The sequence below is a fragment of the Myodes glareolus genome, chromosome 14, assembly GCF_982192425.1.
Source record: "Myodes glareolus chromosome 14, mMyoGla1.1, whole genome shotgun sequence".
In the NCBI taxonomy this organism is placed as follows: Eukaryota; Metazoa; Chordata; class Mammalia; order Rodentia; family Cricetidae; genus Myodes; species Myodes glareolus.
Genome location: NC_142039.1, coordinates 73,207,962 through 73,228,121, shown reverse-complemented (window position 1 = coordinate 73,228,121; position 20,160 = coordinate 73,207,962). Strand labels below are relative to the sequence as shown.

The 20,160-nt window shown below is 46.5% G+C and overlaps 1 protein-coding gene across 1 annotated transcript in view; it reads left to right on the top strand.

The window, feature by feature from the left end:
* The window catches only part of Spock1 (SPARC (osteonectin), cwcv and kazal like domains proteoglycan 1), a 481,800-nt gene that overhangs the window by 201,446 nt on the left and 260,194 nt on the right, over window positions 1-20,160 (top strand). Inside the window, exon 3 of the mRNA XM_048447703.3 lies at window positions 5,783-5,828. Within this exon, the coding sequence (XP_048303660.2) occupies window positions 5,783-5,828 (46 nt within the window). The remainder of the gene's footprint in view (window positions 1-5,782; window positions 5,829-20,160) is intronic.

Here is a 20,160-nt window from a genome sequence, read left to right as displayed (position 1 = left end):
TACAAACATCCACCCACCTGTGTCTACACATACCTAATAGTTATGGGAATTTCTCAGGGGCTGCAGTGCTCTTCAAGCTAGATCGGCTGTCTTATATATGAAGCAATTTATCAAGAATTTATCATGTGCTGTTGAGTGATACCCCAGGGAATAGGCAGGTAAGACTACCTTAGCTCAGAAATCACCTAGGCTCAGGCTTGTGTGTATGTGTTGTAGGGGCGGATTCATCCATGCACATTGAGATGTGCTACAGCACACAGCTCCTGACCCTGGTCAACTGAAGTCCCATGAGTGATGTTTAAGATGGTTAGATTCTCCGTCCAATCTGGGCTGGGTGATCAGTTGGACTATTTCATTCAGAGTCCCCACCGGGACTACTCCTTGGTGCTGGAAGGGGCAGACTTGGCAGAGGGTAGATCCACCAAGAGCATGTTGCCTGTTTAAAGACATAACAGGACACAGCTGTGCTGGAAGGGGCCGACTTGGCAGAGGGTAGATCCACCAAGAGCGTGTTGCCGATTTAAAGACATAACAGGACACAGTTCAGGGGTGAGGTGTTGCATGGGGAGCTGTGTCATTTCCCAGCAGAGGAATGACTGCGTCATCAAGTAGGTTGACTAGCAGGCATTATCCCTGTGCATAGGTCAGAGGGAAGTGTCCTGTTGCACAATAGACGGCCTTACAAAAGCCTGATCCTGACCTTCTATTAGCCAGTTTAGGGAAACCTCCCACCCAATACCCTACCTCCCTGCTGCTCTACCCAGTCAATGAGAGGGAGGTGACCTGGTTTGTGCTGAGTCACCTTCAGAAAGTCTGACTTCCCTCCTTCATTGGTCTTTCCATGGGTGTATGCTCAGCAGAGCCAGCCTCCCTCTGAGAAGCTAGTAACCCAGAAATGCTATGTCCCTAGGACAGAGAGACACCTTTCTCTCTGTTGATTGACAGTGGCCCCACAGAAGACCCTGCACTGACTGTTTTGCCCTCTCTGTACCTTGCTTCCTCTGCTCACGGATTTCTGGTTCACCCTTGGTCAAGATAAATGAGGCCCTCATTTACGTTTCAGGCTGGTAATTTGTATTGTCTCAGGTAATCTTCAGATGGATCTGCAGGGTTCAAACAGTTTAGCTAAAATATGTATGAGGGAGAAATTATCTGTTTCATGTGCACTCAGTGTCTTTGATCTGTGGCATCTGAAGCTGTTGTATGTAATAAATTACCCCTCATCTTCATCTCTAGAGCCACGGCACTTGGGTGCTTTTGATTGGCTCTGCCCCCAGCTTTTCCTTGGAGTTGGTTTTAACTGTCTCTGTAGCTGAAATGGGAAATCCTAGGAGAATATTGGGGCTAAATTGCATCAGCCATTTTGGGGCTGTACTTCAAGGGAAGAGAAATCATGCTCAATTGTGCTATAGGACAAGCCTATCCACGGTGAGGGGACTCGATTGCTCAGAGTCTGCAGAGGCTCGGCGTCATTTCATATTAGGCCGACCGCAGGACTTCTTTAGTAGATTTTCAGGAGAATGTAAGGCTCGTGTTACATGTAAACATCTGTTCAGGACTGGCTTCAGGGCCCCAAGAACCCCAAATCTGTGAATGTCCACATCTCCGAATTAAATTGCAGCATGTTTGCCTAGAACCTGCTCGCATCCCCCCACCTAGTTTACATCACCCCTGGATTGCACGTGATAAGCAATGTCGTGTAAATGCTGTGCAATAATTAAACGGCATGGTTGGGGGAATAACTGTAAGAAAGGCAACCGTGTTCAGTGCAATGTGGGTGTTTTTCAAAGACTTTTGGTACCTGGTTGAACTTTTCAAAGTGGCACCTAAGGTACGGAGAACTGACTGTATCTATGGGTATTGTCATATACATTATGACTTGTGAAGATGCACACATTTGTCATTATATTTAATGATGTATACCATCTGATATAAAATACACATATGCATGAGCTTATGGACAACTTTGTATCTATTTGTGTAAGTGTGTGTGCATATGTATGTGCGCGTGTCCATATGTGTGGGTGCATGTGTGTGTATGTATATGTACATATTTTCTTTTCACAGGTGCTCATCAGAGCAGAATATCTCTAACACAGTTAACAATTCAGTTATTTCCTTTGCGGCAGCTGCCACCAGCTGTTCATTTTATGGTGCCCAGTGCTGTGTTTCTGGGAGATATTTAGCTAATGAGGTGAATGTTTAAATAGGATTTTTGTCGTATTTTGACTATGTTGATAAGCTAGCATGCCGCTACAGTACTACCAGGTCTCTGGTTCTTTGTCTGCTCTGAGCACCAGCCATCCTTTCCTTCCTCCATCTTAGACAGACAACCATCGATTTGCTCTCTGACGGTCAGGCTGGCTCTTCAGAGCGTTTACTGCACTGAAACACTTCAGGATTTCAGTCATCAGTCAGTATGCTCATGCTTGAGCCTCTGCTTAGACTGCTGGGTTCTTGGAGATTCTTAAGTAACGAGAGTTGGGTAGGTCCCTTATGGAATGCCATGGTGAAATAGAATTTGCCTTTCAGCCTATGAATTGCTGGACTCTAGCTCAAGATTGTGCCTCCCTATTCAGAAGCCAACTCTCTTGACCCTGCAGCGTAGACCATTAACTACAGAGAGGGACCCACACTGCCGTGTTGCTCAGTGTACACGATATATTAATGAGAGTTATTGAGTTTAATAAATGACTGTATTTCAGTGCTTACTTTTCCAGTTAGGCTTATGTCTGAAAATTAACCTGTTTTTGGGTCCTTGCAAGTTTCTTTAAAGAATTCTATCATTAGGTGACCACATTTCTAGTCAAAAGGCCAAATCAGACAGACTAACCCGGCAAGTGCCCATCCCTCCAGTAGCCTTCAACCCTGTCTGAATTTGAACAGGTATCAACTTTCCTGGGCTAGAACAATGGCAGAGACAAGGCTCTCACGGTCCAGCTGGCCTCTGAAGGTCCAGCTCTCTGCCGGCATTGCGACTGGCCTCTGAAGTCCTGGGAGCAGGGATGGACTGTCACACAGTGCAGCACTGGGCTGGCGTGGGGCCAGGCTCCCTGCTGCCGGATGAGTCTGCTACAAATGACGCAGCCCCTGCGCTTTCATAGACAGAAGATAAAAGCCTGACTTGTACAAAGTGTCTTGAGCCGCAGGGAAGAGACCAGCCCTGGCATTGGTGGAGTGACAGTTTGGGACCGTAGCTAGCTATCCCAGTGGTTATTTGGGTGTGACTTGAGGATGAGCAGATTCCCAGGTGGTGTCTCTAGGTGGCATTCTTCACCCCTGGCTTTTTTTTTACCTTGGAGATCTCACCTCATCAACTTTTCTCCTAGAGTGAGCCAACTGACGCAGCTGAGCAGTGTGGGCATCTCTGGGGGCACCTGTGCATGTTAGAATAGTGATCCCTCATGCCCTAGCACCTCATACTCCGACCCTGGCAGAAGACCCCCCTCCCCACTGCCCCATGCCCATTTCCCTATCGAGCTTTGTAACATCGACTACTTCACAGTGCTCATGACCTTGGCCTCTGGTGGGGAGTTTTCCACCAGCTACACTAAAATTCACAATAGTCCAAGCTTTGTGAGCTCCCAACTCCTTGGCTTGTGTTTTGGTGATCTTCCTTCCTCTAGAAGAGAGAAAGCAATCATATGCAGGGCGTAATTCCCCATCCCATTTGGCCTGCCTGGGCGAGGGGCCATTTGAAGGATTTATTTTCCATCATGAGTTTTCATTCAAGGTGTGCTTATTCATTTGCAGTGATTGGGCAGTATTATTACATTTGCTGTGGGTTTTAAATATCCCAAGGCAGATACCAGCTTTTAGAGGCTTTATATTTAAAACCGTGCTTTTCCTCCTGAAAGAAAACCGTAAAAACAGCAATTAGAGTTAACCTGCAAAGCGACAAGGTCCAGAAAGAATGCTTCACATTCCATCCAGGTCCTCAAGCGTACTGAATCATTAGGGAGTGTTCTCTTCTTGGGACCTGCTCAAGCCTTTCTTGGACATCAAAGAGAATGTAACATGTGAAATTAAAGCAAAGGAACTTACCCTAGGCTCTAGCCCTTCCCTTGAACATACATCCTCAGTTTCCAGAGCTCCCATGGATTAGGAGAGTACATCCAAGTGAAAAGATTTCTGAAGATCCACAGTGCCCTTGGACTTGCTGACATCCCTTTTGCAAGAGAACGGTGGTGCATTGGCGGGCAGTCTGGACAGTTTGTTATCTTTGTCCTCTGGTGATGAGACATTCTTTTTGGGTTATCTCTTGCCTTGCTCTTGTGAACATTTAACAGGATTGTCTAAGGCAAAGAGGATATTGCGCATCACACAGAAACATCGAGTGACAAACATCCCACCAACTTCCACCCTTTACCCAAGACCACTCAGCACTGGCTTTTAGATAGCACGGTGCCCCAAATTTGGATTGTATTCAAAATAATAAGTGTGTGGGGTGGTTGATGTTGCAGATAGATTATTCTAGACTTTCTCAGTGATTGCTCATGGGATAGATAGGTGATCATGACGGTCATGTCATAAAATTAAAACTGGAGCAAAGTGGACCAGTTCTTTGAAGTAAAAAATAGCTTAGTGGTGAGTCTCCAGGATCCAGGGGAGGCTGCTTGTGTTTATTCACACCCTGTAAAGTGGAATCACTAGCCATGAAGCATTATGTTCTGATTTAACGCTAAATCCAGTTTCCTAATTTTTTTTTTTGTGGGTTTGGGTGACCTCAACAAGGATCTAATATTAAGTCAGGTAACTGGTTGAGGAGGAGGCCAATGACATATACGGGAGGTCGTGTGGGAGGTGAGCTGCATCATAGGCCAGTGAGGGCAATAATTTAAACTAATCGTGCACTTTGTTGTAAATTAACTTTACATCAGAAGGGAAGTTGAGGACTTGTTTCAGACAGCCTTTTGGAGGTGTCTGTGATGGGTGGAGAACCTGCCACAAACCACACAGCAAGCAGACTGGCTATCAGCTGGAAAGGGCCAAATACCCTAGAGGTGATGTGGCAGGAGACTGAACAACGTAGCCTTTCTGGCTTGCAAACTGTGGGTGTTCTGGGCAGGGTGAGGCCAAGGATGCTTGTTTGGAAGGGGGAGGGTTGCCAGAAGTGAGGAGAGGTTAACAGAGCCCTGAAGAACTGAGTGATGTGGTTTCTCACAGTTTCAAGGTAATGAAGTCTCCACCTTGCCAGGTGCTTGATGCAGATTGCACGCAAGAGTGGCGTGGCGGTGTTGGAGCCGAATGGACTCCATCCCTAAAGCTAAAGACTTCACGCTAAGTACCCCGGGGGTGTTCTAACATTTGAATGGCCCTCTGGTTTTAGGCTCTGTAAGTGTTGGGGAACTGGAAATGGACACCTTAAGTTATGTGTCTCCATGTAAAAGAAATACTGACAGTTAAATTATCAGCTGTTCCAAACACAGGGGCTTAATCATAAGTGAGAGGGCCCAGGCATCACCTGCGGAATAGCTGATAGCAGATGCACCTCACACGCAGGAGATGTCTGGCTTGATATGTCAACCAAGATGAGCAGAGCTGTTTCCATGCCAGGCTGAGATGTTTCTATAACTCCCAGTGTTTAGTATGTACACTTTGAAAGGCGAGAATTGGAGAAGTAAATTGACAGTTTTTTTTTTATTGCATTCTCCTGCTTGTTTGGGGGAAGATTTGTAAGCGGTGAGGGTTCTCCTTTGTGTTTTGGGAAGCCGGACGAGGCAGATTTTATGCAGGGAGAGGCCTCTGATGTCTGACCTTCATTTCTACTTTTCTTTCCCAGGATGACTATTTCAGAAACTGGAATCCCAACAAGCCCTTCGACCAAGGTAAAGGATGCATCATGGGAAATACTGACGCATTCTCCCTTCCTTGCATCTCTCTCTCTCTCTCTCTCTCTCTGTCCCTTCCTCCCCCTCCCTCCCTCCGTTCGTCCCTCCCTTCCTCCCTCTCTTCCTCCCTCTGTCTCTCCACCCCCTCTCCTTCTCTCTCTGTCTCTCTCTCACACAGAAGCTACCTTGCTTTCTAATTTTATTGACCTTGAACCCTGAACTAAGTGGGGGTGGTAGACATTGTTTTATCCAATTGGGTATTTGTCTGACATTATTTATATACACATTTAAACAATTTTTAAAACTTGAGTCGGCTAGTGAAATTTGATTGATTTTGTTTAAAAAAAAAATAACAGAGTGATTATCAAGCTTGTGAATCGTGGGGCTGGCTGTACCCTGAAGTTTTACTCATAGAATGTAATATGCTGAAAGATGTTCCCCCGTTGAATGAGGGAAAAAATAATTCTGGGAGATTTTTGGATACTTGAAATTGTTTGTTAAATGCATCCCTTTATAGTTTTTATTTTTAAAAACAATTTATGTATTGTGTGTATGTTTCTGTGTACACACACATATACATGTGTGAGGGTCAGAGACAACTTTCAGGAGTTGGATTCCCCCTTCCCCTGTGTGGGATTCAGGATCACAGTTCACTGGACATGGTGGGAAGTGACTTACCCCCTGAGCCATCTGACCAAACACCGTCCTTCATGGTTTTTAGTGAGAAGCTGTTGCAGTGTCCACTCACGGACAGGCAGTTGTCCCTTGAGTCCTTCCCATTTGTCCTAGCAGACATGGAGCTGTTTCCATGGGGGTAGATATAAGTCACGGTGTCCTTGTGTGATTTACTGGCACACAGCAAGGGCTGTCCTATTCCTGCTGTCCCATGAATGGCAGCTCTCAGCACTGACATCACTGCTGAAATGACGCTAAATTGTGCTATGAATGTACGTGTGCCATTAAGCCTGAAACTCTGAGGAGACACCATCTACCATGCATGTTTCCCAGCGCTCGTGATTCTGAGTATTGGCTTCAGTTCAGGCCCTTGCCCTGGATGCCGCTTTTTCTCATCAGGAGAACTGACGTTCAGGTTTTCATGTGTGTTTATCCAAAACCTTAAAGTGCTGTATCATTTTGTTTATGCATTCCCACACGCCTTTGTCCCTCCATTCATCTGCCTGCCCTGGGAAATGTATTGTGCTCTCACTGTCGGCACAGATGTGAAGCTGAAAAACCAGAGAGAGAGCAAATGAAGCATGGTCAGTGTCCCCCTGAGGTGCGAGGAGAGAGGGCGGTCATGATTTTCGTGGGATGTATTAATGACCATAGTGCAGGAGTGTGCAGGGAAGAGGGTCTGGCTGTATAGAGGACTGTGGCAGGGGGATTGTGGGTCTGTATATTCGAGGGAAGAAGAAGGGTGTGTGCAGAGAGCTTTCCTTTGGAGGCTTTGCCTGGGATGCACTAAGTCACCCCAACAATTTACAGTAGCATAGATAAAGGTATTAGTCATTTATGCTAAGCGTTCTCTTAACGCACGTGTTCTTAGAAGACCAAACCTTCACTTATGAAGAACGCTCGTGACACAGAGTGGCACCTCCCCGGCTTGTGTGTGACGGGTGAGTCCATCCGGAGACATCTGCTTCAGGCCCATGTTTGTGACAGCGGCTCAGCTTTGAGGTACCCTGAGCTGCTGCTTTATGCTAAGATGCATACATACTCCTCCAAGGATCCCTGTAACCATCAGGCTAACTTCCTCCCAGGGCGTCCAGACAAGTGAATATTCCACGAAGGGAGGACACATTTGCTTTTATTAATACACACAAGAGAAGGCACTGTATGAAGGCAAGTGCTGTTTGCCATCTGGGTACGGAAATGATTGCTCCCCTTGTTCTGATGGTCACACAGGGACTTTGAGTCCCAAAGGAAACATAGCGTTTAAGCCCACTTAGGAGAAAACTCCTGACAAATGTTTTTCCACTGTTCTGAGTGGAGCTCTGCCCTGCCCTGCTCTGCTTGGAAACTTAGGTCTGCTGATACTTAGATCTCTCCAAATCTGATGATGCATAAGGGCACAGCGGAGAGTCCTTCATGGTCCCTCTGTGTGGCTGCTGTGGTCATTTATAGACACAGCCACGGGAGAGCAGTGAGCAGAGGGTAGCCCTCGCTTACAGTATTAGCGCCAACAGATGTCATTAAGCACAGTGCGTGCTGCTTAGTAGAGATGGGTGGTTGCTGATGGCGCTGACGCACATGGGGAAATAAAAGCCACAGGCACAGATAACATTGGGCATCTCATCCTTTGGAAAGCAGGGGAATTACTGAACCCCAGAGGACTTGTCAGAAACATGAAGCCATTTCCATTCTGTCCTGATTTGCTCTCTGATGCTGTGATCAAACATCGTGATCAAAATCAACTAGGGGAGGAAAGGGTTTTATTTGGCTTACACTTCACATCACTGTTCATCACTGAAGGAAGCCAGGACAGGAACTCAGGCAGGAACCTGGAGGCAGGAGCTGACAGAGACCAAGGAGGAATGTCGCTTACTAGCTGAATCCTCCTGCTTGCTCAGCCTGCTTTTTGTATGGCCCAGGATCACCAGCCTAGTGCCAGCACCACCCACAGTGGACTGGGCCTCCATGGAAATCATTAATCAAGAAAATGCCCCACAGACATGCCCAAAGGCCATTATGATGGAGGTAATTCCTTAACGAGAATCCCTCTTCCCAGGCAGCTTTAGTTTGTGTTGAGTTGATAAAAATGAACCAGATACTATCCTGATCTGAGGAAGGGTTGAATACAAGGCTGGGGAGGTGGCCCCGTGGGTCCAGTGCCTGCTGTGTGGATGTGGGGAGGTGGCCCCGTGGGTCCAGTGCCTGCTGTGTGGAGGTGGGGACTTGAGTCTGGACTCTCAGAACACACAGGTGCAGTTGCAAACCTACAGTCCCTGTGCCCCTGAAGCGAGATGAGAGGCAGGGGCGGGAGAGTCATCAGAAGCTAGTGAACTAGCTATCCTGCACACACAGGGGCAGAGAAGACACTCTTTCTCAAGGAAAGTGGACTGCAAAGACCAACATGGAGGTTGCTCTTTGACCTCACATGCCCACTGTGTCACATACATACCAGTACATAATGCATACATGTACATGCATACACATACATGCACACCCCCACATACACATATACACACGTGCACGCATGCACACACACACACACACACACACACACACATACACACACACACACAGTGGAGGTTGCAGGGAGAGAAAGAGAAAGGAGGTGATCTCAAAGAAGGTTTATACCAGGGAGACATTTATTTGGCACAGAAGCAAGTTTTTAGAAACACTCATTTCATTAAAGCCACCTGATGTTTAACACTGGTCGTAGGAACAGAACAAAGGAAGGCCTTACTGGTGAGACAGCCCTGGTCACACAGGTGTGGAGCGTGTGAGCACTGACTGTTGGGCACATGCCATGCGTGCGAGCAGGGTGAGATTTGGCTCATCAATCCGTGAGCTGGTACAGGTTTACACAGATGACAAGGCTCCATCATGGTTGTTGTGACTTTCTTCGACCTCAGCTTGGCCTCATACAGTCTGTGGTTTTGGTCAAGCTCTTTCCCCTTCGCAGCATACTCGATCCTGCTGATATCAGTTTCCTCCAGTGCGGCGTCAGGTGTATTCCGTTCTCTTTCCCACCTGAAGGAATGGGCTTGGTGAGGATCCTTGTCCAGAGAGTCCAGAGGAGAAAGAACGAGATGATTTGGGAACTACAAAACTGTCATTAGGAAAACAAGAGTGACTGGGCTGGGGTGGTGCACACCTTTAATCCCAACTCTTGGGAGGCAGAGGTAGGCGGGTCTCTGTGAGTTCAAGGCCAGCCTGGTCTAAAAGAGCTATTTCCATTCCAGGATAACTAGGGACTGTTATACAGAGAAACCCTGTCTCAAAAAAAAAAAAACCCAAAAAACAAATCAATCAAAAAAAAAAAAGAAAAGAAAAGAAAAAGAAGAGAAGAAAGAAAGAAAGAAAATGGAAAAAGAAAATAGAAAATGTGGTAAATTCCAATGAGTTATTTCAAAGGCTCCTAATTGTCCTTTTATAAAAGGACACTGAAGTTGGTTTGCAGTGTTGCTCATGGAAAAGCTGGATTGCTGCTATTGTATGGGGGTGAGGAAGGTTGTGTGTGCGTGTAATTGCCCACATTGTTATGTTTAGAACGTAATTCTGATGACTTGAAGATGTCTCAAAGTGATAGGACACAGATGGATTCAGACTTCTACTATAGCTGTGCTTCACTCAGGAACGAGCCTGGTGGTTTACGTGGGTACGATGTCCCAGCTGAAGAAACAAACTGCGTTAGGAGGGAAGGCCGTGAGACTCATCAGGGACTTGTCAGGGACAAGTGGACTTCTGTCTAGAGAAAGCTGTGGGTGTCGGGGACAGCACATGGCCATTGGTTTTGAGAATGCTGCTCCTTAGGCAGTGAGTGCATCATTCGGGTCTAGCCACCCAGCAGGGGCTTACCCTCAGCCTATGCAGGTGACTTCAGGACACAGTAGGAACATGCAGGAACATGCAGGAACATGCAGGAACAGATCTCCAGACTTAAAAGAAGCCCTGTCCACCTGCTGACAACTCAAATGGCAGGAAAGAAGAAATCCCTAGGACTTTGACTTCACCGCTTATCCCAGCATCCCAATAAGCTCAAATCCTGACGCATCCCAGAACCATTCGAGGGGAAATTTTCCAACTGAGAGGAGAGGATGCTTCCCATGCTCCAGCTGCCTTTGGTGTCCCAGAGCCCTGTGAGGGATACAGCATGCTGTCGCTGGGCTGAAAGAGGTATGGGGACAAGACAGCTCACTGATGAAGTTGGTGGACCTCTTCCACTTAGATGAATCTGCAAGCTTTACATTCTGAATGAGCTAGAGATGTAAGTCCCTGTAGTCTTCTTCTTGGCATAGAAGAGGCTCCACAGAGCCTCTGATTTGCATTCATTTGGCTTCCAAAAACAATTTTTAAGGCTTCATTCACCTTCTCTGAGCCTGGGAACTGTTATATTTCAGAGGCAGCTGGCCTGGTTTGTGGAAGGCAATGTAATAGTTTGCCCCCGGCTGCCTTCCGTTAGGAGGGACAGGCTTCACTTCTCCATTGCTGCACAACTTCAGGAAGATGCTCTTCCAACTCAACACTTCTGATTCTCCTACACCTCACTCCAGATAAGTTCATTCTCTTCTCCCCATTTCTTGTCTGTCTTGACTCTGACAATAAAATAACTATTATTTTTTTAAAATTGGAATATTGATTTCTAAATGTTGCAACTCAACCCTGGCAGAGGAGAGAACATTATTATTCAAATACTAGTGTTCTTGGGTTTAACTCCAACTCTTGGCTTTGATCAGGTTAAAAGTTTGGTCTTACCTTTTTGTCTGACTTTGCCTGTTTGTTTGCCCAAGAGAAATAAACCATTAGATAAGTAATATTGGTCCCAGGAAGTCTTCCTTGGTCCTGTCTCCCATTTTCATTTCCCTAAAGGTGACGCTTTTCTTTCCCTTCTTCTGAACATGTGCACAAGGTGTTACATTAAATCATGTATTTCACAGTAGAAAACAGTGTCTCTGTCTCTAGCATGCTGAAGACACTCCAGCATACTGTTTGACATATTGTTTTTGTAGTTGTAGATTTAACAATTCCTTTACAATGTAACGTTCCTGCAGGTGCCACATTTTACTCCAGCTCCCTGTTGATGGATGGCTGCATTGTCTCTCTTTGTTTTGGAGTTGGGGTACTTTTTATTAACAACTTCAACAGGCACACAATGACTTTCCTGTCAAGCCTTTAGACCTGCAGAGAGTGGCATCTCCCAGAGGGAATCTAGGATGGGATATCATACTGGCTAGTTTTATGGCAACTTGACACAAGTTGGAGTCGTTTTGGAAGAGGGAACCTCAGTAAAGAAAATGTTCCTATAGATTGGCCTATGGGCAAGCCTGTAGTGCATTTTCTTAATTAGTGATTGATGTGGGAGGGTCCAGCCTATTGTGGGTGGTGCCTTCCCAGGACTGGTGGTCCTGGGTTGTGAAAAAGAACAAGCCAAGTAAGTCACAAGGAGTAAGCCAATAAGCAGCACCCCTCCAGTACCCCTTCCGCCAGGTTCCTGCCATGCTAGAGTTTCTGGACCATAATGGAACTGTAAGCTGAGAGAAACCCTTTCCTCCCCAAGTTATTTATGGTAATGTGTCTTATCACAGCAATAGTAAGCAAAACTAAGACAAATACAACCATGCCGGTGTTAAAATGGCCAACTCTGGCAAATCCCTTGGCCTTTCTTGACTCGAGGTTGCCTGTCACTGATAGAAGGCTTCTGCTTAGCATTTCTGGGTGCTCAGTTCTAAATGCTAGCCTCCATATGTGTTTTCTTGTAGAGGAAGTAAAAACAAAGCATTCAAAATGTAATGCTTTTATTTTAAAGTTACAGGTTTACCAATGAGGTATGACTATAACTTCAATAAAACCAGTAGAATTAAATGGACCTTTTAACCACCAGGGTGGGGAAGGACATTTAGTGTAAGCAGGAAGAAAGGCCCAGGCTGGGGCTGCTTTCTTGCCTCAGAGCCCTGTGGGAACTTGCAGCGGTGTGGAGGAAAGGGGAGTGGCGAAGGGCTCCTGGTTAGATCTTGCTTACGTACGCCATGATATAGTGGCCCCATTCACACCCTTGGCTCTCTCTTCCGCAGAGAGGCACTAATGTGCGATTCCATCTGGAGAGACATTCATGGAAGTGGCTTTTTATGCTCACAAGGGCCAAGGGGCTGGCTCAGGTAGAGAATCTTCCTAATGAGGCCATGCTCTTTCCAGTCTATTCTGTTAGGTGCCGTGTGCAGGCTCCTCGTAGTCACACAGTGCTGGGACAGATTGCATAGGATGCCCTGGGACTGCTTCCTAGGGCCCGTGTCCCCAGAATTCAGGAGCAAACACCACTCAAGGTCATGTTTCCCCTATTCAGGTGGGGTAAGGGAGTCATGAGGACAGTAAAACTCACCTTGCAGTCGTGGGCACTGTGGCTTCCCTGTACGAGCATCCCCAGAAATGCAGTCTGTTCTGAAGTCATGCCAATCACTTTCCCCCAGACTTACAATATTTGATGCTAGTTTTTATCCAAAGGGGATCTACTACTATTCTACCTTCTGGGTAGGTAATGAACCAGCTTTGGCTTAGTTGAATTCTCAACAGAGTAAAATATGTCAGCTGAATTTTTTAAAAAAATCCACTTATATGGCTGGTTCAGCTTGCTTCTTGGAGAGTGCAGAATGGATTCATGTTTTTCTCCATTTGCACAGAAGGGAGATAGCTACTTAAGAAACTGCTAGACCCACTCCATGCCTGAAATCAAAGCATTTTGTTTGTTAATACCCTCATCTGTATTATGTAGCATGGAATCATTGGAGACCTGCACAATGTTCTTTTTACATAGACACCGTGTGCCCAGGAGGTAATGGCGTCTGCTGGGAAGACTCTGGCTCTGCAGCTTTGAAGACTGGCCTCCATTCCTAACTACCCTTCTGTAACCCTGTGCAATAAGACAGATGTCTGCCTTCCTGGGCCTGGGGATCCTTGTCTCTATGCTAGAGCTGATGGGGTTTTTATACCTGCAGTGTGAGGGATCTACAAGATTGATCCAGCCTTATAATACCGAGCACAATAAGGATAGATGCACGATTACCGTTTCATTCCTGAGCCTCGGATGTGGAAGGATCTGAAGGCCTGAGTATGTGCTAGAAGGTCTGCCAGTTACCTAGCTGAGTACTTACTGTAGATGTGTCCCTCATTACAATTTGTTCCCTAGACCGAACCCCGGTAAATACGACCAGCCGGAGGGTGCCTAGAAGCTGCCCCAAAGAAGCTCTCATGGCCAGGGGAGCTCAGGTCAGGGGTTATCAGTCTTTCCAGGGTGATATTTGGTAGAGGATCCCAGAGGAAGTACCTGGAACCTTCCTAAAGATGACCACACATTGGAGGAGAGCTGCACTGGAAGCACATGGTGGGGAGGAGCAGTTTCTGACCATGATCACATGATCAGCTAGGGTTATAGCGTCCACCAGTGTGGGGAACTCAGGGCTGCTATGAACAAGCACAGCAGAGTGAGCCAGCTACTCACACGCAACTGACATCATTAGAGTGAGCCACTTACAAGCAGTGAACATCATCAGAGTGAGCCACTCACAAACAGCTGACATCATCAGAGTGAGCCACTCACAAACAGCTGACATCATCAGAGTGAGCCACTCACAAACAGCTGACATCATCAGAGTGAGCCACTCACAAACTGCTGACATCATCAGAGTGAGTCACTCATAAGCAGCTGGTGTCATCAGAGCGAGCCACTCATAAGCCACTGACAGCATCAGCTGGCATTTATTCCTCATACTTCTAGAAACCACAGCCCGAGCTCAAGGTGGCTGCATGGTGGGTTCTGGCAAGGGTCTCTGTTCAGTTAACAGTGGTTAGTTTTTCTCCAGTCTTCACAGGGAGGACAGAGCCAGGGCATCTTCTGGGACCCCACAAAGGCACCAGTGCCATTGATTACTTGCAGAACCTTACAGTCAGCTTCCCAGAATCCCCGCTGCTGAGACTCTCATCCTAGGGCTTAGGACAACACTATAAAAACTTGCAAGGGACACAGATTTAGTCCCATCCCCCCACCCCCCTGCATGCCCCTAGGCAGGATGCTTCTCTTGAAAACACTCCTCTTCGGAGATGTGAGAGAAAATAAAATCCACTGCTGGCTCTGCTGTTTCATTCTTCGCCCCTCCCCCTTTCCTCTGATCTCTCAGGCACTGAGTTAGGGAGAGCCCGGGCAGTACTGGGAAGCTGGGCCTGTGCCATCTGTCATGAGGGCTGCCAGGCTGGACTTCAGCTTTATTGGGAGTAGCAGGAAGGAAGGTGTTTGTGTGTGAGGCTTCCTTCTCCATCGCTGCCACGATGGGTACTTAAGGTCATGCTGGAGAGCCAGGTGTGCTGGCCTCACAGCATTCAGAAAGGAGGATTCTCACAAATTTGAGGCCAGCCTGGGCTACATAGTGAGTTCTAGGCCAGTTTGAGTAATGATATAAACCTCTACATCAAAATAAACAAAACCACAACAGTGGAGAACAGTGCTCGATGAGGGTCCTTACATCTTGGGGCTGTTTGTAGGCACTGTCATGCAGGGAGCCCGTGGCCCTGACTAGACTTTGCCTTCTAGCTGTGTGCGTGTGTGTGTGTGTGTGTGTGTGTGTGTGTGTGTGTGCGTATGCGTGTGCGTGTGCGTCTGTGTAGTGTGGAGGATGAGTGATAGTGCCTTCACTGGACTGCGCTCAGGAAGCACAAAGGAGCGTGAAACAAGCATTAGAGGCTGAAGCCTGGGCAGTGCTGGGAGCAGGAATTGCTATGCCCAAGTGGCCCCTTGTCGCTCTAGAGGTGATTTAATGCGCGTGCTCAAACACCCACAAACATGGCGCTGTTGGTACTGAGTAAACCTTCCCAGTCCAAGCCTCCCAGCAGAACCTGCTTGAGCTGGTGAACGCCAGCGACAGAACTGACTTTCCCGGCTATCTGGGCAGCAGAGGGCTGAGCAGTTCCTGGCCAGGGGTAGCTGTTTATCAGGCTGTGCGGACGGCCTCAGCAGCTCCTGTTCTTCACTTCAGATCAGGTGGAAAAGGTCTTTCTGAGTCAGGAAGGCTCCAATTAGGTGGGAAAGGTTGCATTTCTGTTGCTGTTGTAGAATGCACTGACAAAAACCAGCTCAGGGATGAGCGAGTCTGTTTCTCGCTTACAGTTCCAGTTTACATAGGCCATCATTTTGGGGAAGTCAAGGCAGGAACTTGAAACAGCTGGTCACATCACAGTCCTATTGAAGAGCACAGAGAAATGCATGCATTCATGCTTTGTGCTGGGCTAGCTTTCCCTACTCTAATGCAGTTGAGGGCCCTGAGACAGGGGGTAGTGCTGCCCACTGCCAGGCTCTCTTCCTGTATCAGGTAAGGCGATGAAGGCAATTACACACACACACACACACACACACACACACACACACACACACACACACAGGTAAATCGGATTTGGGCACTCTCCCATTGAGACTCCCTTTCATGTGATTCTGGATGGCACCGAACTGTCCATTTCAAGGAACCGTCGTATTTATCTGTGCTGGCTCTGGAGGCAGCCCACCTAAGTTTGCATTCCCTATTGTTTCTCAGCGCATTCTGCTCCAGCCATGTCCACCTCAAGCACCCCTAATGCTAAGACTCGGTGACTAATGTGATTGTCACCTCCTCTTGTAGGGAGTGTTCCATTTTCCTGCAGACACCTACCCTTTTTTAGGTGTGTAAGCAAATTCATGAAAGATGTATTTTATTATTATTTTTAATTGACTTCATTATATTTATTAAATTATATTTAATTGCTTCATTCACCAAAGGGTAATGTGAAGCCATGTATAAGTATCTGGTTTTTTTAAAAAATGACCCCCCATAGTCTCTTGTAAGTAGGCTTAGGAGGACAGCCTTGTTCGTGCTAGTGTCCCACAGTGACAGGATGTTCCTTCAAGATCTGTCTGTGTGACAATGCGCGCAGGTCTATAATTAATCCAGTAATACTGGGTACACAGTCTTCTAAAGGTCTGGCTTGATGCTCAGTGAGAACTGTGAACCTGGAGAAGAATAGAAGGCCTGCACCTCCATCAGGAACTGCTCTGCAGGCGTGTTGCTGGTAAGTGCTTAGCATCGGGAACAAAGAGTTCTGGGTGCTTCCTGGCAGGAGTGATCTTTGAGTGATCTGCGTTGTCAGTTAATGAAAGCAAATGGATCTTCTGCCATCAGCCAAGTGGCAGCTGAGCCAGACTCCTCTCCTGAGACGTTCAAACATCCGGAATCTAATTCCTCAGTGCACAGTCACCTTCCTCCGTGTGAGGTAGGAGGCTGGTCACATCCATTGGGCAGCTGATCAGAATTACCTTCATAGACCCCAGAGGTCCAGATAGTTACACAGTGCCACCTGGATTAACAAAGTGAGGCGTGCATTTTGTGTGGAGGGGACTGCTTCCCTTGCACATGTGTATGTGCTCCCATGCACATATGCACACACATGCACATCAACACACATGCATGTGCATCAATCAGCATACCCACACATATGCACATGTACGTGTATTCATGTGTATACACATCCATGTGTATACACATGCACATACACACAGACACATACATATACATATGTGTACACATACATGCACACGTGCACACACACATATACATACATATTTATAGTCTCATTTTAAAAATAAGTACACATTTGGCACTTATACAGATACCAAGATCTCGATAAAATCAGAGTTTTATTTAAAGACATCACCGAATTTCTACTTGGTTATGTAGTGATGTTCTCAGCCAGCCACGGGACTTTTAGCATGGTGGTCACATTCAGAGGGTAGCAGGAAAGTGCCATTCCCAAAAATTTCTTTTTAACCATTAAAAGAATTCCTTGTGAGGAATGTGGGCATGTTGAGATAGTACATAAATATGGGAATATTATTTTGATTATTTTCAAGTCAAAGCAAACACAAAAATCTCACTATAACCTCACAAAATACTTAATTTTAAGCCATACCTCTTTTTGGTGATCCAGTTAAGATAAATTATATATGCAAAAATTACCCATGGGGAAAATATGATATTTGGATACAAGCCATGCAAGTGTTGGCAGACATATGTTAATAATTATGATTTTTGCCTTTAGTGGAGTTGATCCTGAGTCATTTCTTTCTGTTTGTGATTAGGCAGGAGGAGAAATTCACACTTGGGGATGATAAAATTAGATTGTCACATTATGGGCAAACCTTTGTCATTCTGTTCTCAGAGCAGAGCCCAGATTTCTCCACACTAAATGGTTTCATTTTATGTGTAGTTTGTGAAGCAGGAGAGATTGCTCAGTGATCAAGAGCACTGCCTGCTCTTCCAAAGGTCCTGAGTTCAGTTCCCAACAACCACATGGTGGCTCACAACCATCTGTAATGAGATCCAGTGCCCTCTTGAGGAAGAGACCTGGTCAGTCATCCTCATCAATTAGACTATGAATCCCAATATGGACAAGTTCAACAGAACTGTTGTATACAGGCTGCCCACACATGCTTCAGCATTGCCAGGGCATAAATGTCATTCATCCATTGTGAAGCAGGGGTGAATGGGGGTGAGTGAGCCTCAGCTCCAGCCCTGTCATACATGAGGCATGTTATCTCCTCTGTAGACACAACAGCTGGACTTGGGTGTGTACAAGGTCTCTAGGGACGTTTGGCTTCTGTGATGCTTAGTTTTAACAGTCATGTTGACACAACCTAGAACCATTTGGGAAGAGAGGCTTGATGAAGAATTACTTATATCAGGTTGACTTATGGGTGTGTCTATGACGTATTGCCTTTATGGTTAACTGATAGAGAGAAACCTAACCCACTGTGGGCAGCACCATTCCCTAGGCAAGATATTACACACTGGCTATGAGGTAGGAAACAGAGCTGAGCAGAGCCAGCAAGGGTGTAATGAAGTGATGAATGACATGATGTTCCAACTTCTCGAGTTCCTGCCTTGACTTCCTCAATAATGATTGGAGCATAATTTGGAATTATAAACCAAATAACCTCTTGCTCCCCCAGATCACTTCTTGTCAGGGTGTTTTATCATAGCAACAGAAACGATCAGCGTTCAAGAGTAACTGGATATGGTCGGCGGCAATTGTAAAGCAATACTTAGCCCACGTATGATGTGTTCACAGCTCAAGCCCTGAAGCCCTGAGCACTGGGTGGGGCTGGGACCACCACTGGCGTTGCTTCTGACCTCAAGTCTCTGGCGTTCTGTGAGAGGAAGGCTGTTGAGAGGGAGGCTGTATTTTATGAAGTGTTTCTTTATAGGGCTCAGCCAGTGCTGCCTGGCTGCTGCATCTGAGGTGCGTTTCGCTTCCCGAGTCTTCTCTAAATAGCTCTGAAGACTGACTACCAAGTGGGCCAGAATGGCACAATCAGAACAGCGTTGACCGTAGACACAAAGGACTGTTGAGGAAAAATGTAAATAACTTCAATGTGAAGAAAAGGCACAAAGCTAATCAGCTTGCTGCTTCAGTCTCTCCAAGGCAGAGCTAACGAGGGCTCGCTCCTTCAGGGGATCCTGTTGTCCTCAGTAGGAACGGCAGGAGAGTAAGCAATCCCAAAACCACACTCTCTCTTTCTAGTCTAAACAGCCACAAATTTCCAAATGCTGTTTGGTTTTTTTTGTAGAGTTCATGTGACGGCATTGATGTGTTCTGTTGAGGACATGTGTTGCCCTCATATGCTTTGGATAGAAGGTGTGGCTAGAACAGGGACTTAGGGAGCCATCTTCTTCTAAGGGTACCCTCTGAGGTTCCATGGGAGCAGATTAGCCTGGTCCCTGACCACAAGGAAAATCCAGACCCTCCAGTGGGCTGTTATCCTACTCTGAATGGTAGAGTCGCTTCCATGGATCCCAGGCTGCAGCCCCAATGGGAACTGCACTTAGAGACTTCTGTCAGCTGTCTTAGCTCTTAGTGAGAGAAGACTCCGGAGCACACGGTGGATTAAGAGTGCTTTACATCTTGCTATCTCAGGCACCAAAGGAAATACACTGTAACTGTCGGATAGAGAAGCCCGCCATGTGTTGGGACAATTGTCCTAACGGTTGTTCTGGTCGACATTGAATTGAGGTGCCCTAGAAAGGATTGAGGGACTCCTTGTGTCTCCAGGGACTTTCAGGCGCTCTTGGGCTCTTGGGTGAAGGGCAGTCAGAAAAAGATCTCAACTGGGTATGGTTCTGCAAGAACTTATCTTTGGAATTTTCTCACTTGACTAGCGAGATGCTTATCAGTTAAGAGCACTAACTGCTCTTGCAGAGAACCTAAATTCAGCATTTAACACCCACGGTGGGAGGCTCATAACCGCCCCTAAGTTCAGTAATTCTGAGGGTCTCTGCAAGCACCTGCCTCTGTGTGTGTGTGTGTGTGTAGTACATGTCAACCAATGCAGACACACACACATATACGTTAATGCAGGCATACACACATACACATCAATGCAGGCACACACACACACACAAATTAGCAGCCTTAAAAGCAGTCACTAAAGAGTACTCCCTCTGGGTGCTGTGTGTTTATGACTGAAATATTTACTTTTTCTTTTGGTTTCATTATTCTTGATTCTGTAGCTTCTTACATGTATCTAATTCATCAAATATGCTAAATGGAGAAAATTACCATGTGTCTTAGGTAGGGTTTCTAACACTGTAAAGAG